This window comes from Cynocephalus volans, chromosome 10 (assembly GCF_027409185.1).
Source record: "Cynocephalus volans isolate mCynVol1 chromosome 10, mCynVol1.pri, whole genome shotgun sequence".
Taxonomy (NCBI): Eukaryota; Metazoa; Chordata; class Mammalia; order Dermoptera; family Cynocephalidae; genus Cynocephalus; species Cynocephalus volans.
In genome coordinates this window covers 23,789,230-23,803,917 of record NC_084469.1, presented here as the reverse complement: position 1 = coordinate 23,803,917, position 14,688 = coordinate 23,789,230, and the positions used below count along the sequence as shown (strand labels likewise).

Here is a 14,688-nt window from a genome sequence, read left to right as displayed (position 1 = left end):
CTCATCTGAGAAAGGAGAAGCCTCCCCTCGGTGACTTGAAGAGAAAACTTTGAATTATTAAGTATAAGAGGTATCTTTAATGCCTGCACTTGTTTTGAGAACATCTTTCTCTTTAAATATCATAGCTCTTACAAATAGAGAGCCAGAGACCACGTGGGCTGGTGACTGGAGTGCGTCAGGCAGATCACTGTGGTCCCAGCTTGGCCACTAACCTGCTCACTTGGTCACTCAGCAGTGACTTTAAGCCAGTCTCTGCCACTCTCTGAGCCTCAGCTTCTCACATATTAACCTACGGAGTTGCTGGATCTTGACTGTGGTCAGTCCCTGTCACTATGGCAAGGGCAGACACTGCTAGCCACCACCCAGGCCCTGCACGGGTTCTCGCCCAGCTGCAAGGAATGCTATTCCTATGAGGGACTGTCTGCACTGCCCTTCCTTCCCCAGACTGTGAGCTCCTCACTGGTAGACTTAGCTCTGTTCACTGCTGGATCCCAGGCATCCTGACCTGCAATGTTTGTTGAATGAGTGAATGCATGAATGAATGAATGAATGAGTGTGGTCTCTCTGTCACAGGATAGAACACCTGGGACTCAATGTGGTGCTGCAGTTGCTGGTGGGGGTGCCCCTGGAGATGGTGCATGGAGCCACCCGGATCGGGCTTGTCTACATGGCTGGCATTGTGGCAGGTAGGCAGGTAGGCCCCACGTCCACAGGGTAAACCTCCCCAGGGCAGACTGGGAGACCCCGTGGTAGGGGGCAGGCCCCAGGCTTCCAGGGCACACAGAGCAGCCTCATCACCAAGGCTCCTGACTGCTAGGGCTGTCCTCCAGGCAAATCTCTCCCCTTCCCCAGCAGGCTGGAAAGGGGACTGCCAGCCAGAGAGCGAGGTGTGTGAAGGTGAAGGAGAGGAGCGCACAGGTTTTGGAACAAGCAGAATGACTTTCAGTCTTCATGTCATCATTTTGTAGCTGTGTGAGCCTGGGGAGATTCCTTAACCTCTCTGAGCCCCATTAAGCTTTAAGAAGAAACTGATGAGACCTGCCTGTGGGGTTGCTGGGAGGGTGGAGTGAGGCAGCACATGGAATCACAGGGCTGTGTAAAGGCTGCAAGGACACAGCGAGATCCCTGGCGGGGCATCAAAGGTGGGGGGGAGCTGGTATCTCCCTGACCAGGACAGCACCTGTACCCAAAGGAAGACCTTGCCTCTACCCAGACCAGCCACTGTCCCCTTGCTTGATGCACTGCTGACAAGAGAGTCTGGCCTAAGAGGTAGTGGGCTCTCACTCCAGCTGCAGGAGTCTGGGGTCTCCGGCTACCTCAGCACACATGTGGCTATGGCAGGGGATCATCCCTCATGGATAGTGAGTGACCAGCATTACTTCCCGTGAGCCCTCCCAGCGGGAGGTGAGGAGGGTGGAGTGAGCTGCAGAGAGCAGAATGGGTTTCTGCAGGGAAAGTCTCCCGAGCCAGGCTTCCGAACAGAGGGATCTCCCTTGTGATGTTTCCAACTTTACTGCTGGCCTTTTTTTTTTTTTAAAGAAGGTTTGCTGCCTCAGCTTTTCAGCTTGACAGCTGTGCCCAAGGGAGCTTTGCGTGTATGTTTAAGTAAGATCTTAATCCTTTCTGAGTGGCATTAAAGTTGTCATCAGGAGAGGAGGGCAGAATCAGCTTTATAAACAGGCAGGCTGGGACCCTGGGAGTAACTGAGGTGGTTTCAGAAATCGAGGAGGGAACGGTCCCACCCCACCCACCCGAGGCTGAGAGAGTCACCCAGCACCACCTCCTTAGCTCCTCTGTGTGCTGGGGTTTGGACCTTTGGCCACCTTGGCCAGCACCTCTGCAAGCCTCTCCCAGAATCCAGCACCTACCATGTCCTTGACAAAGGTCTAGTGAGCATCTCCATGTGCCAGACTAGCTCAGCCACCCACACACCCCCTAGTCCTGCCATCTGGGGATTTATAGCTGCAATTTCCATAGCTGGATATCCAGAAACCCAGATGTTAAATGGCGAGGAACAGGGAAGATATTCGTATTCAATTAGATGGGAATGCTAGTAACCTAGAAGACAAAAATAAGATTCAAAATGACTCAGACCTTGCCCATTCCAGGTGACATGCAGTGGGGAGACAGTGGCTGTTTGCTCTAAACCACTACCACAGTGTGAAGAGAACCAAAAGCTAGGCCTTTTCCTTTGTGCAGATGATTTATTGTCAGAAACCAAGGCCCTAGTAGACATCTGGCCATACTCTCTAATTCCTGCCCAGTGAATGTATTCCAAGTCCAGGGCCATCCCATTTTGTAACAGTGATAGCTGGCCTCTACTGAGCAGGTATGGTGCTCCAGGCATATGATAAAGGGTTCATGTATGTTATCTCCTGTATGCATCACAATGATCCTATGGGTGGGGGACGATCACCCCCGTTTTACAGGCAGTCCAGAGGTGAAATGACTCGCTCGCTTTGCTCAGCTGCAAAGTAGTAGAACTGGGGTGGAGCCCTTCCCAGGCCCTGCTCTTTGAACCAGTGCTTGAGACTGATGTTTAACTCACTTACAGCTAACGATTGGACGGCTAACAATTTAGGTACTTTAAAAACCAGTATCTTAAATGCGGCACCGAGCTTTTACTATAGATTATATAGGTTATAAGCCTCATGTGCACCCCCAGAGCCTAACACAGGGTTTGGCACATGTTAGGCAATAAATATTTGTAGAATAAATAAAAGAATACATAAATAAAGTTACATTGCTCAAAGATACATGTTCTGACAATTTTTATTTGGATTTTTTTTCAACAGCCAGGGAAGATGTTAAAGAACACCTGCTTTAAATTTTTCCAGGCCAAAATTACCATAGATTTGCATTATGGCAAAGTCCCCAATTTATCCGTGTGCTAGCATGGATCCAGAATTCTTTTTGGAAAATTCTTAGCCCTGACTAGTACTAGTCCCTTGGTTCAGCACTGTGCAGAGGTGAGGTGTGTCACTTCCTGTCCTCTGCCCTCATGACTTCTGTGGGATTCATACTGGCCTTATCAAACTGTCATCTGGCAGGTTCATAACAGCTGCGGAGGAATCCTGCCTGGCCCACACTTCCTGCCTGGGGGTGGCCTTTATTACTGTATTTATATGTGTACACCCTCATGTTTGTATTTTGTCTCTGCCAGTCACTCTAGTCCAGGGCTAATCTGCAATAATTTGAGGTATAATTTATACCACAAATGGAGGGCAGGTGGGTCCAGGCCATTACCTTCAAGATCTTAGAACCAGGATCCAAGCCTCGGCACCAGGATATTAGGCCAAGACTCAGATTATTGAATTCCTGATGTAGGAGGAACTTTTGAGGCCCTCTCCTGTGGGTGGCAAACTTTGCTCCCTAGTCTCCATCCCCATCTAGCTAGGCTCTCTGTGCTCTGGCCATGGTTAGGCGGTCCCATAAAGGTTTCCTTTGAAAACTTGCTGCTCAGAAATTGGAAAGCTTTAGACCTTCTCATTTCACAGATGTGAAAACCAAAGCCTGAAGAATTCAGGGGCTTATGCCCAAGGGCACACAGCTAGCCACCTACACCCCCTTCCATATTCCTGCCACATCCCCTTGGTCCTGGGGTCAGGAATCTGAACCACGGCAGGGTGAGGAAAAGGTCAGTGTGAGCAGGCTTGACCCTGGCAGGGGCCCTGGTGGATCACGCTCTCTGGACCGGTTTGTAGGGACCTGCTGCCAGAAGAGAGTCCAGCCCTGGAGGCTGGGGCTTCCTCTGTCCAAGTGGTAATTAATGAGGTGTAGTTTGGGCTGCCAGCCTTCCGCAGCCCTGCAATGCAGCCTTCTCACACGGGCTCCGCAGGAGAGCGTGGGAATCCTTTGTCATGCAGATCCCGCTGCCTGTCTGTTTGCCACCCTGGGATTTTTTTTCTCCTGTTATATATGTCTGACCCTGTGGCTAGGCAGGAAAAAAAAAAAAGAAAGTTATCTGACAATAGATCAATACCTAATTAAAGCCAGAGGGAAGGCATGAAAGATTTATAGTTGCCCTGGGAAGGGAGAAGGACTTTGGAGTCCTCAGTTCATGACAGTTTGGGTTTTTACTGATTACATCCCCTGGGAGACCAAGAATTGGTTGTGGGGACCTCTTCCTGGAGGGATCTCATTGAATGGAGGAGCCTTGAGGGAGGTGGGGTGGGGGGAGGAGGATGATGTTATGGGAGCTCCCTACATCCAGCCATCGAGGCGCTCTGTCCTGGGCTGGACCCAGCTGCTAAGTCATGGATGCTCCGCCCTATAGAACCTGCGGAATTCAGCTCTCTGCCTGTGCCACCTCTCTCCAGCGCCTAATTGGCTCATGAGCCTGCGGGCATTTCCAGTGGTGACTTTTGCACGCTCACCCAGGCCAGCCACCCCCATCTTCGGAGCCTTGGGCTCTACCTCCTAGTTATTTTTAGTCTCCTATGTCCTTCCCTGGAAGCCAAAGCATTGATCACACTTAAATGAGACCAGAACAATAAATTTCCCATCGCCTCTCTGCCCAGCTTCCCTCCCAGGACAAAAGTTTGTCATCCCCCAGACCAAGAGTCGTCTACTCTGCCTTTCCCCCAGAGGGTATGACATCATCTCACTCTCTCTTCCCGGTGACTTTTCAAGGACATTATTCCTCCCAAGGAGCCCCACCCACGAGATCCTGTTGGCCTTTTGTGATTTAGCTCGGCTGGAGAAAGGTTGGAGATGATGCCGAGCAGGATTCTAGACGCTGTTGGGCAGAGAGAGTGGTGGTAAAGGGTGGAGGTTAAGCTCGGTACCAGTTTGGAAAGTGGTTGCTAGAGAGGCCAAGAGCACGGGCTTGGGTCAAGAACATGGGTTTTTGTGTCAGGCAGACTTGGAATCAAATTCTGGTCTCGTTATCTCCTGCCAGGAGACTCGGCTCCGTTTCCTCATCTCTACAGTGAGGCACCTGCCTCAAAGGACTGTCTTGAGGACTGAGGGAAGAATTACATAAACTGCTTGTCCAGTATCTGACACAGTGCCCTCTAAGTGGCAGTGCTTCTCTGATAACTACTGCTACTATTTTCGTTATTGCTCCAGAACTCTGAGCTAGCACAGTCCAGGCAGAGGTTGGGATGAGAAGCAGATGACCTGGGTCATACTCCCGGTTCTGCTTCAGGCAAGTCACTTCCCTTCTTTGAGTCTTTGCTTCCCATCTGTGAAATGAGAAGGCAGAATCAAACAGTTCTTTCCATCATATATTCATCTAGGAAATGCATAGGAAGCTTCAAGGCAATGTGGAACCAAAGGAGGAAGAGGGATCCTCTAGCTCTGGAGTCTCAGCAACGAGGCTGCAGAGTCCAAGGCCTGGGGCTGGGGTGGGGGAGCCGAGTGCAGCATCCTTGAGAATTCTCACTCTCTTTCTGTCCCAGGGTCCTTGGCAGTGTCTGTGGCTGACATGACGGCACCGGTGGTGGGCTCTTCTGGAGGGGTATATGCACTCGTCTCTGCCCATCTGGCCAACATCGTCATGGTGAGTACCTCCTGTTCCCAGCATGTCTTTCCTGCCCTCTCCTTTGCTGTCACTGGGCCTGGGCCTTAATCCGCTGGAGCTGGCCCAGCCCTGGCCCATCGAGGCAGACCTGGCTGGTAAAGAGTTCACACTCTCTCCTCGCCCTCTGCAGGCCTGTGTCGGATGGGCCCCCTCCACATGCAATTCATATTCTTTCCAGTCATGGCTTGGCCTGTGGTTGTGCCCATCTCCCTATTCCACCTCTTTCCCATTCAGTGACTTTAAAAATTGCTAAAATGTGACCACTGGCTTGCATGGTCATTGCAATTTCTTGTTTGTCATTGGTTGTTAAAAGTAGAAGGGCCTGAGAGATCATCTCAGCAAAATCCTCAAATAGGAAAGGAAGCTCTGAGAGGTTAAGTGATTTGTCCAAAGTCACAATCAAGGGGCTGGCCGGTTAGCTCAGTTGCTTAGAGCATGGTGATAGTAACACTAAGGTCCATGGTTCGATCCCCATACTGGCCAGCTGCCAAAACAAAACAAGTCACTATCAAGCTTGTGGCAAGACTGGGACTTGGACCCACATCTCCTGACCACCATTCGAGTGTTATTCCTCTCCAGCAGTCTCTCATGGTGGCAAGACACCATTCCGTTTCCCAGGCTCTCTTGGCCTTTTCTTGAAAGGCTGTCCAGTGCCGTGGTTAAGAGCACGGGCCAAGGGGACAGTCAGCTGAGGTCTGAATCCCAGCTACCCGCTTCCTAAGGAGGACCTTGGGCAAATGACTTAACCGCTTTGTGCCTCAGTTTTTACATCTGTGAAATGGAATGATATGCAATAAATGAGGTGAAGTGAAAATAACCACTTAATATAAATGTTATTAATTCCCTCCTCCTCACAGAAGAGGCCAGGGTGGCTCAGACTAGACAAAGCCTTCAGGGCAAGAAACTGGGATGAATTTGATGGTCCCGGAGGATGCCTGAGTCCATGGTCTGGAGGCAGTCTGAAGTCTGGAGTCTGAAGCAGGGGCCACTGGTGGTGCTTGGCTGGCTCTGCCCGGCCTGGGAGCCTCCAGGTCTCACTCATCTGCTTCCCGGGACCTGGCATAGTGCCGGCACGTGGTAGATGGCACCCACTAGATGTTGGTGAAGGAAGGAAGGAAGACAGGTACAATGTCCAGAAAAGACGTAGCTTCTCTATGGGGTCCTCTGGCTGCCACCTCCCTCCTCCATTGGTGACATCACCACACAGCAGGTGTGTGGACGCTCAGTGGTAGCAGCTTTTGGAGTTCCTAAATTCTCCTGTGTTCCTCCTTACCAGTCCCGCTCTCACCTGCCCTGCTCCATCACCGTCTCTTTTTTTTTCACCAAAGTCCCCTTTGTACCCTCAGAGAGAGAGAGAGAATGAGAGGGAGAGAGGGAAAGGGGGTGGCAGGGAGAGAAACAGATGTTAAGTGACTACACTTGCTACTAGCCTGAATTTTGGCAACTTCAGGTGAGTGCTGAGAGACTGTAGGTGTCGGAAAGCGTGTGAATGTGAGTCTGCGCTGTGTGGGTGTGCATGTGCATGTAAACACACGTGCCGCTCTGTCTGCTGAAAACCCAAGAGCACAGGACCGCCTCCCATGGCCCTTTTAAATGGGTCATTCTGAATTAGTGCCACATCTTTCCCCAGACACAGCTTTTCCTCTGAATTCTGCCTCCTCCACTCCCCCCTCCCCCTGCCCCAATTCCTTTTGGTAGGGAAAGGAAATGCTAACCTCCCCGCCCCCCCGCCCCCCCCAAGATGCGTATGTGTGTAGGGGGGATGCCCAGGCACCACTGAAAGAGAACATGGGAAAGAAGAAGCAAACAGGAGTTCATAGAGATGCCCTGTTCCCAGCCCTCCCCACCGCATGGGAAACAGCCCTGGCGCCCTGGCAGTTCCCATGGTGAGGGCAGCCCACCCTGGGACCACGGGGTAGGGCATGAGGTCGGGGCAGTGTGCAAGCAGTTTTGTTCCAGTTTACACTTATTTCTGGTGAGCATCCCTGGCGTGGGGCCCTGGAGGTGAGCGGTCCCATATGAGAGCCCAGTGCCTTCCCAGAAGCACGTAGTCTTCCTTGGGCGACCGGGAGTCTTGCCATCCCCAGAGCATGACATATGGGTAGCTCTTCCCTAGAAAGTTGTGTGGTGCTTATTGACGATGTAAAAAACCTTATTTTCTCACTAGAAAGGTTGGTTTTCCTCCATCAAAAGGCCACCTTTACCCAAATTAGCTCAGAGCCAAGCAATTCAGAGATGCATCGGGTTGACCCATATGAAATTGCCAATTCTGTGGGCCAGAAACATTTAAACATTAGCAGTATCATACGGTTCACCCTAATAGATATGCTGTTGTTTTCGATTCCAGTATGAAGATTTGGGGTGTGTGTGCGTGTTTGCGCACGCACAATAAAGCACCTCATCAGAACAGAAGGCAGAAAAAGCATAGACTTAACAGTCAGAAAAGCTGGATCTGGGTACCAGTGTCACTGTCTTAGTAACTGAGAGTCTATTACCCTTAACTTCCCGGGGCTTCAGAATCCCATCGTCACAAGGTGGTTGTTAGGAAGACATGAAGAAATGGATGTGAAGATGCTTTCCATATGTCACATCACCACACAGCTGTGAGATCCTATGTGTACCTATGTATCTGTGTGTTTACATGTATTTGTACATATAATTTTTATCTTTATAAATTCTGCCTGATATTTATATAGAGAACAATTGGAAAATGTGTTCTTTTTGCTTCAGCTACAACATCGAAACGTGTCGAACGCTTCTGTTCTCAGGACTGTTTAAATGAAAGATTCTGCCTTAAATGAAAGCATGTCTTTATTTTTTGTAAAAGCACATTATGTGTCAAAAAGCTCTCAGTTTTCATCAAGGAACTAAATTCAGAAAATATTTCAAAAAAAGATTTGGAATGCAAAAAGACCTACAATCAAGACTGCTTATTTTAAACACTAGAAATATAAAGATACACCTAATTGAATAATTTATTAATTGCCTTCTTCTGGGTCTCATAGACCAGAGTTCCATTTTTAAATATACAAGATATTTACTTACACTTTGCTCTGTATGATAGATGTTTTCCCAAAATGTTTGAGATCTGGATTTTTACAAATTAAACCATATTGTCAAAGCACGAGTAAAGACTGTTGTCTAAAAAACACAAAAGACTTCTTTCATAAGGTTCACTTTATTAAGTAAAAATCCCTTTGTAGGACAAATAATCACTTCCTAATTTATCTGTGTCTTGCTTTCATGTTTCCCATGTGGGATTTTCTTGAAGTCATTTGACAGGAAACTCTTCCTACCAGAGATGTATAAAGCTGCATTGGAATGGAAGCTCCCTGCCTGGGTTTCAGCCTCTGAGCTCGTAACTGGTTGTATGAGCAAGATGTTACTGACGTGTTTGCTGTGGGTGAGTTACTATCTCACCCTGCAAGGCTCTGGGAGAGAATGAAATTAAAGGGCCTGCAAAAAGGTTTGTGTTCCCCAGGGGCCTGCAGGCTTTTCAACATTTATAGCAGCAGCAGCAGCAGCAGCACTGGCTGTATGTGAGATTTTTGTCTTCTCTCCTGTTGTTTCACTGCACTTGTTTCATTGGAGGGAATAATGGGTCTGGAAAATAAGGCAGCTGGTGGAAAGGGTTGACTTTTCAGTTTAACCCCTCAGCTGAGATAGGTCATTTACTGATGTTTGTTCAGTGTGTGAGCAGCTGGGTCAGACAGCAAAGGCTGCAGCTGAGGCAGACAGCAGGGACAGACAGCATGGGCAGATGGATTGTGACCCTGTCTCTAAAGTGCGGGCAAACAGAGCCCTGGACTGGGAATCCTATCAGCTCACCATTAACTCACTGTGACCTTGAACTAGCTCTCTGGATCCTCAGTTTTTTCTTCCCTAAAGTGCAGGACAGAGGGTTAGATGGGATCAGCGTTGCAAACTCTGTTGCTTTCAGGGGCCAGGCAGGTATGGTAAACTCATGAAGCTGGCTTGGGAAGCGCTGTGGCAAAACTGCAGCTCTCTGGCTGTGTTCAAGGTCATTCAGGTTCAGATTTTTAAAGGTGACCTGCAGGGCAAACTCACCGTCTTTGCCTTACTTAGGTCTAGATGCTAATATCAGATGCTTATATGACACCTACCATATGCCAGGCAGTGTTCTTAGTGCCTTACACTACTAATTCATTTCATCCCCACAACCACCGATGAGACAGGTAATTGAGACTGGTACTGTTATCTCATATTCACAATGAGGACACTAGAGAAAAAGTAATTCTGAGCCCCCCACCAATGGCCATGCCAGATCAAGAATATGGATGATGCTTACTAAGATAGGGACCAGAAGGGCACGGAGATGGGATGTCAGCCAGAGGAGAGAGCAGCCCATGCAGTCTAACTTACTTCGCCTGATTCTATCACTCAGAACATGGGGAAAGAGCCACTGTCTTCAGATAAGATGTCCAGAGGGTTCTTAAGAGGAAAAGAGATGTTAGAAGTGTTCTGTATCACTTTTGTTTGTAATTGTGGTGATATGTAACAAAAGTCACCACCTTAACTATTTTAAGTGACCAGGTTAGTGGCATTAAATACATTCACATTGTTGTGCAACTGTCATCACCATCTAGCTCCACAGCTCTTCCCATCTTGCAAAACTGAAATTCTGTACCCATTAAACAATGGCTCTCCATTCCCCTCCCCCAGCCCCTGGCATCTACCATTTTATTTTCTGTCTCCACTAATTTGACTGCTCTAGGGACCTCGTGTAAGTGGAATCACACATTATCTGTCCTTTTGTGACTGGCTTACTTCCCTTAGCATAATGTCTTCAAGGTTCATCCATGTTGTAGCAGGTGTCAGAATTTCCTTCTTTTTACAGGCTGAATAGTATTCCATTGTATGTATAGGAGGGAACTTCAAAAAGTTCATGGAAAGATTTGTATTATCTTTTAATTCTATTTTTTAAATTTAATTTTATTTTATCAACATACAATGTGATTGACTTTTGTGTCCCTTTACTGAATCTCCCTCCCCCTGCCCTCTCCCCCCTCCCTCCCATCAACCTCGTATCTGATCGCTTGTCTTAACAACTTGGAGGAATTGTGATTGTTGTGTCTCCCCGCCCCCATTTGTTTGTGTGTTTATTTATTTATTTTTAGTTCCCACAAATAAGTGAGAACATGTGGTATTTCTCTTTCTGTGCCTGACTTGTTTCACTTAATATAATTTTCCCTAAGTCCATCCATGTTGTTGTGAATGGCAGTATTTCATTCTTTTTTATAGCAGAGTAGAATTCCATTGTGTAGATATACCACAGTTTCCGTATCCACTCATCTGATGATGGATGTTCGGGCTGGTTCCAACTGTTGGCTCTTGTAAATAGTGCTGCACTGAACATTGGAGTACAAGTATCCCTTGGACATGATTTCCATTCCTCTGGGTATATCCCCAGCAGTGGGATAGCTGGGTCATATGGTAGATCTATCTGCAATTGTTTGAGGAACCTCCATACCATTTTCCATAGAGGCTGCACCATTTTGCAATCCCACCAACAGTGTATGAGAGTTCCTTTTTCTCCAAAACCTTGCCAGCATTTATCATTCACAGTCTTTTGGATATTAGCCATACTAACTGGAGTGAGATGGTATCTCAGTGTGGTTTTGATTTTTATTTCCCGAATGCTGAGTGATGTTGAGCATTTTTTCATGTGTCTGTTGGCCCTTCATATATCTTCCTTTGAGAAATGCCTATTTAGCTCCTTTGCCCATTTTTAAATTGGGTTGCTTGTTTTTTTGCTGTAAAATTGTTTCAGTTCCTTGTATATTCTAGATATTAATCTTTGTCAGATGTATATTTTGCAAATATTTTTTCCCACTCTGTTGGTTGTCTTTTAACTCTGTTAATTGTTTCTTTTGCTGAGCAGAAGTTTTTTAGTTTGATATAATCCCATTTGTTTATTTTTCCTGTGGTTGTCTGTGCTTTTGAGGTCATATTCATGAAGTCTGTGCCCAGTCCTACTTCCTGGAATGTTTCCTCTATGTTTTCTTTAAGAAGTTTTATTGTTTCAGGGTGTATATTTAATTCTTTAATCCATGTTGAATTGATTTTGGTATATGGTGAGAGATATTGGTCTAGTTTCATTCTCCTGCATATGGATATCCAGTTATCCTAGCACCATTTGCTGAAGAGGCAGTCTCTTCCCCAGTGTATAGACTTGGTGCCTTTGTCAAAGATCAGATGGCTGTAGGTGTGTGGGTTGATTTCTAGATTCTCTATTCCATTGATACGTGTGTCTGTTTTTATGCCAGTACCATGCTGTTTTGGTTATTATAGCTTTGTAGTATAGTTTAAAGTCAGGTAGTGTTATGCCTCCAGCTTTATTTTTTTTGCTTAGAATTGCTTTGGGTATGCATGGTCTTTTGTTATTCCATATAAATGTTAGGATAGTTTTTTCCATTTCTGAGGAAAATATCATTGGAATTTTGATGGGGATTGCATTGAATTTGTATATCACTATGGGTAGTATGGATGTTTTCACAATGTTGATTCTTCCAATCCAAGAGCATGGGATATCTTTCCATCTTCTTGTGTCCTCTTTAAATTCTCTCTTAATTCTCTTTTTCCGTGAACTTTTTCAACCACATTTTGTTTATCCATTTATATGTCGATGGACACTTGGGTTGCTTCCACCTTTTGGCAATTGTGAGTAATGTTGCTGTGAACATGGGGACCATTTCTAAGGGAGGACTAAGACCCGTGGGTGGACACTCTGGGGAGGCAGAGCTTGGTGAGCAACATTAGGAAGAACTCTCCAGCGATGAATGCCTTTCATAGGGCTGCCACGGGAGGTAGTGAGCACCTGCCACAGGGGCTGGAGGGCCATCTTGTTGGTTACTTGGATGTGGATGTCCCCCTTTGCGGGGAGGAGTTGGTCCATCACGTGGTTCCCAGGGTGCCTCCCATCTTAGCATTTCCCCCTGGAGAGGAGCTGAGGATCATTTGCTAACTGGTTGCTAGATCCAGTGGGGGGCACCAACTCCCATCCTGTTCCCTGTCTCCTGGCGAGGTTCCTCTGTGGGCAGACACCAGCAGGTGACAGTGTTATCCCGCCATCTGCTCCTTAGCACAGAGCACGTCAGCAAGCAGAGTAGATTTTCCACTGACAGAGGGGCCGTGTGTTGCCTGCTGCACCTTTTGTGAAGGAGGGGTTACCGGTCAGTGAGGAATCACGGGGACAGGGAGGAGGTGGGCAAGAAGCCGAATACCGCAAGGATTGCTCCCTCTTTTTGGCAGCTTCCTTGTGTCTTGCTTGCTAGGACTGAAGCTTTCGTAGGCACTATTGTAAGTGCCAACGTTCAGGGCCTCTGTAAAGTTTAATGTATGTTCCTGCAACCTCAAAGGCGTGTGAGACGTGCCCCCGGGCTGGGCCTGGGCCAAGCAGCAAAGGCAGCCTGGGTGGGTGGGAATGAACAGAAGTCCGCTGGCTGTGCCCACTTGCCTCCTTCCCTGGGGCTGATGTGTTCCAGGAGGATTCCAGGCTCCTTTCTGTTGTACGCGCGACTGTATAAATGGAATAGTGCTTTGAATGCACTGCAGGAGTGCCCCTCAAAGGAACCCTGTGGCGAAGTCTTTTGTAAAGTGAAAATCCTTTTGTAAGGTGAATAATTGTACTCTTTTTCTGCTTTGGTGGTTCAGAGTTTTCAGAGATTCTCGGGGGACAGAGGGATTTGTTTGAAGGCCATCTGGCCACCCCCTTCCTGATGTCTGATTCTTCTCGGGAGCATCCTTTCTGAGCGATGTGAAGTCCCTGTTTAAAACCCTCAATGATGGGAATCTCATGACCTCCCAAGATGGATCATTCTATCTCTGGACAGCTCTGCTTGTTAGAAATGAAAACTTATGGACTGGCTGGTTAGCTCTGTTGGTTAGTGCAGATGTTGATAACAGCAAGGTCTAGGGTTCAGATCCTGCATGGGCCAGATGCAAAAAAAAAAAAGAAAGAAAGAAAGAAAAAAAGAAATGGAAGCTTACCCTGAGCTAAAGGCTTACTCTGAAGTTTTCATCCGTTGAGTCTTCGGCTTGCAGGTTACACCGAATGTGCCCTTTCCTTGTGTTGACTCACTTGATGCTTGATAATGAACTTGACCCCTAAGTCTTCTCTTCTCTAGGCTAAAAGATCCTGGTTTCCTCATCCGTTCCTCATATGCAGGATTTTGAGTTATTTTATCACCTGATGGTTCTGCTTTGACTTTGCTTGGCTTGCTTTCATGCGTCCCTTTGCAACAGTGGGACCCAGCAATTAATGCAGCTTTCCTGTCTGTGTCGAGGACACAGGATCTCTCATCTCCTTAGATCTGGATTCTCTTCCTGTTAATGCAGCTCAAGAGCTTTTATGACAGTAATAAAGTTACCATTGCCTACAATTTCAAAGTCATGCTGGTGCATTCTACTACTAAGCCACAACCCCTCATTCAGGACTTCATGGAGACTATTTTTTTAAATGTCAGTTAAATTCTTAAGTGAGATACACCTTCAGCGGAGTGGTCTAATCTGGATCTAATGGAATTCTCTTCTTTTTTCCTAGAACTGGTCGGGTATGAAGTGCCAGTTCAAGCTGCTGCGGATGGCTGTGGCCTTGATCTGTAGTAAGTACTGATGGGGTAGGCTGGGAGAAGAAAGCCTGGCACCAGGCCCTGGGGACACAAAGATGGCACAGTCCCTGCCCTTTGGGGGCTCATAGTCAAGAAAAAAAAAGTGAGGCATGTCCATAATGTGCAACAAAGTGGGGATGTTTGAGGGAATTCTGTCTGGCTATGCTGCTCTTAACCCTCTTCTTTTGATTGACATGTAACATGCAAACAGAACAGTGCTCAATGACCAGCACCCAGATCAACAAAAATAACTTCTTAACCTTTTTGGTCATGGAGTTGATCCTTTGCAATCTCCTGTTGAAAGTCATGGACCCCTTCCCCAGAAAAATGCATATATGTGCACACATGCATACGCACGTGCGCGCACACACACACATTAAAACTTGCAGTTTTAGCAGATTCACAAACTATGACTAATCCAAAACCCTAAGAACAGGGTGTGGGGGGAGGCAGTTGGGAGAGGCCAGTTCTACCTGCAGAGGTCATTTTGAGTGTTAAGACAAGCAGGTGTTCACCAGACAGACAAGGTGCAAG

General features: G+C 47.3%; 1 protein-coding gene across 2 annotated transcripts in view; it reads left to right on the top strand.

Annotated features, from left to right (window-relative positions):
- The window catches only part of RHBDL3 (rhomboid like 3), a 42,126-nt gene that overhangs the window by 24,863 nt on the left and 2,575 nt on the right, over positions 1-14,688 (top strand). For both annotated transcript variants that reach the window (XM_063112578.1, XM_063112577.1), the window contains 3 exons: positions 574-686; positions 5,403-5,503; positions 14,088-14,148. In XM_063112578.1, coding sequence (XP_062968648.1) covers positions 574-686; positions 5,403-5,503; positions 14,088-14,148 — 275 coding nt within the window. The remainder of the gene's footprint in view (positions 1-573; positions 687-5,402; positions 5,504-14,087; positions 14,149-14,688) is intronic.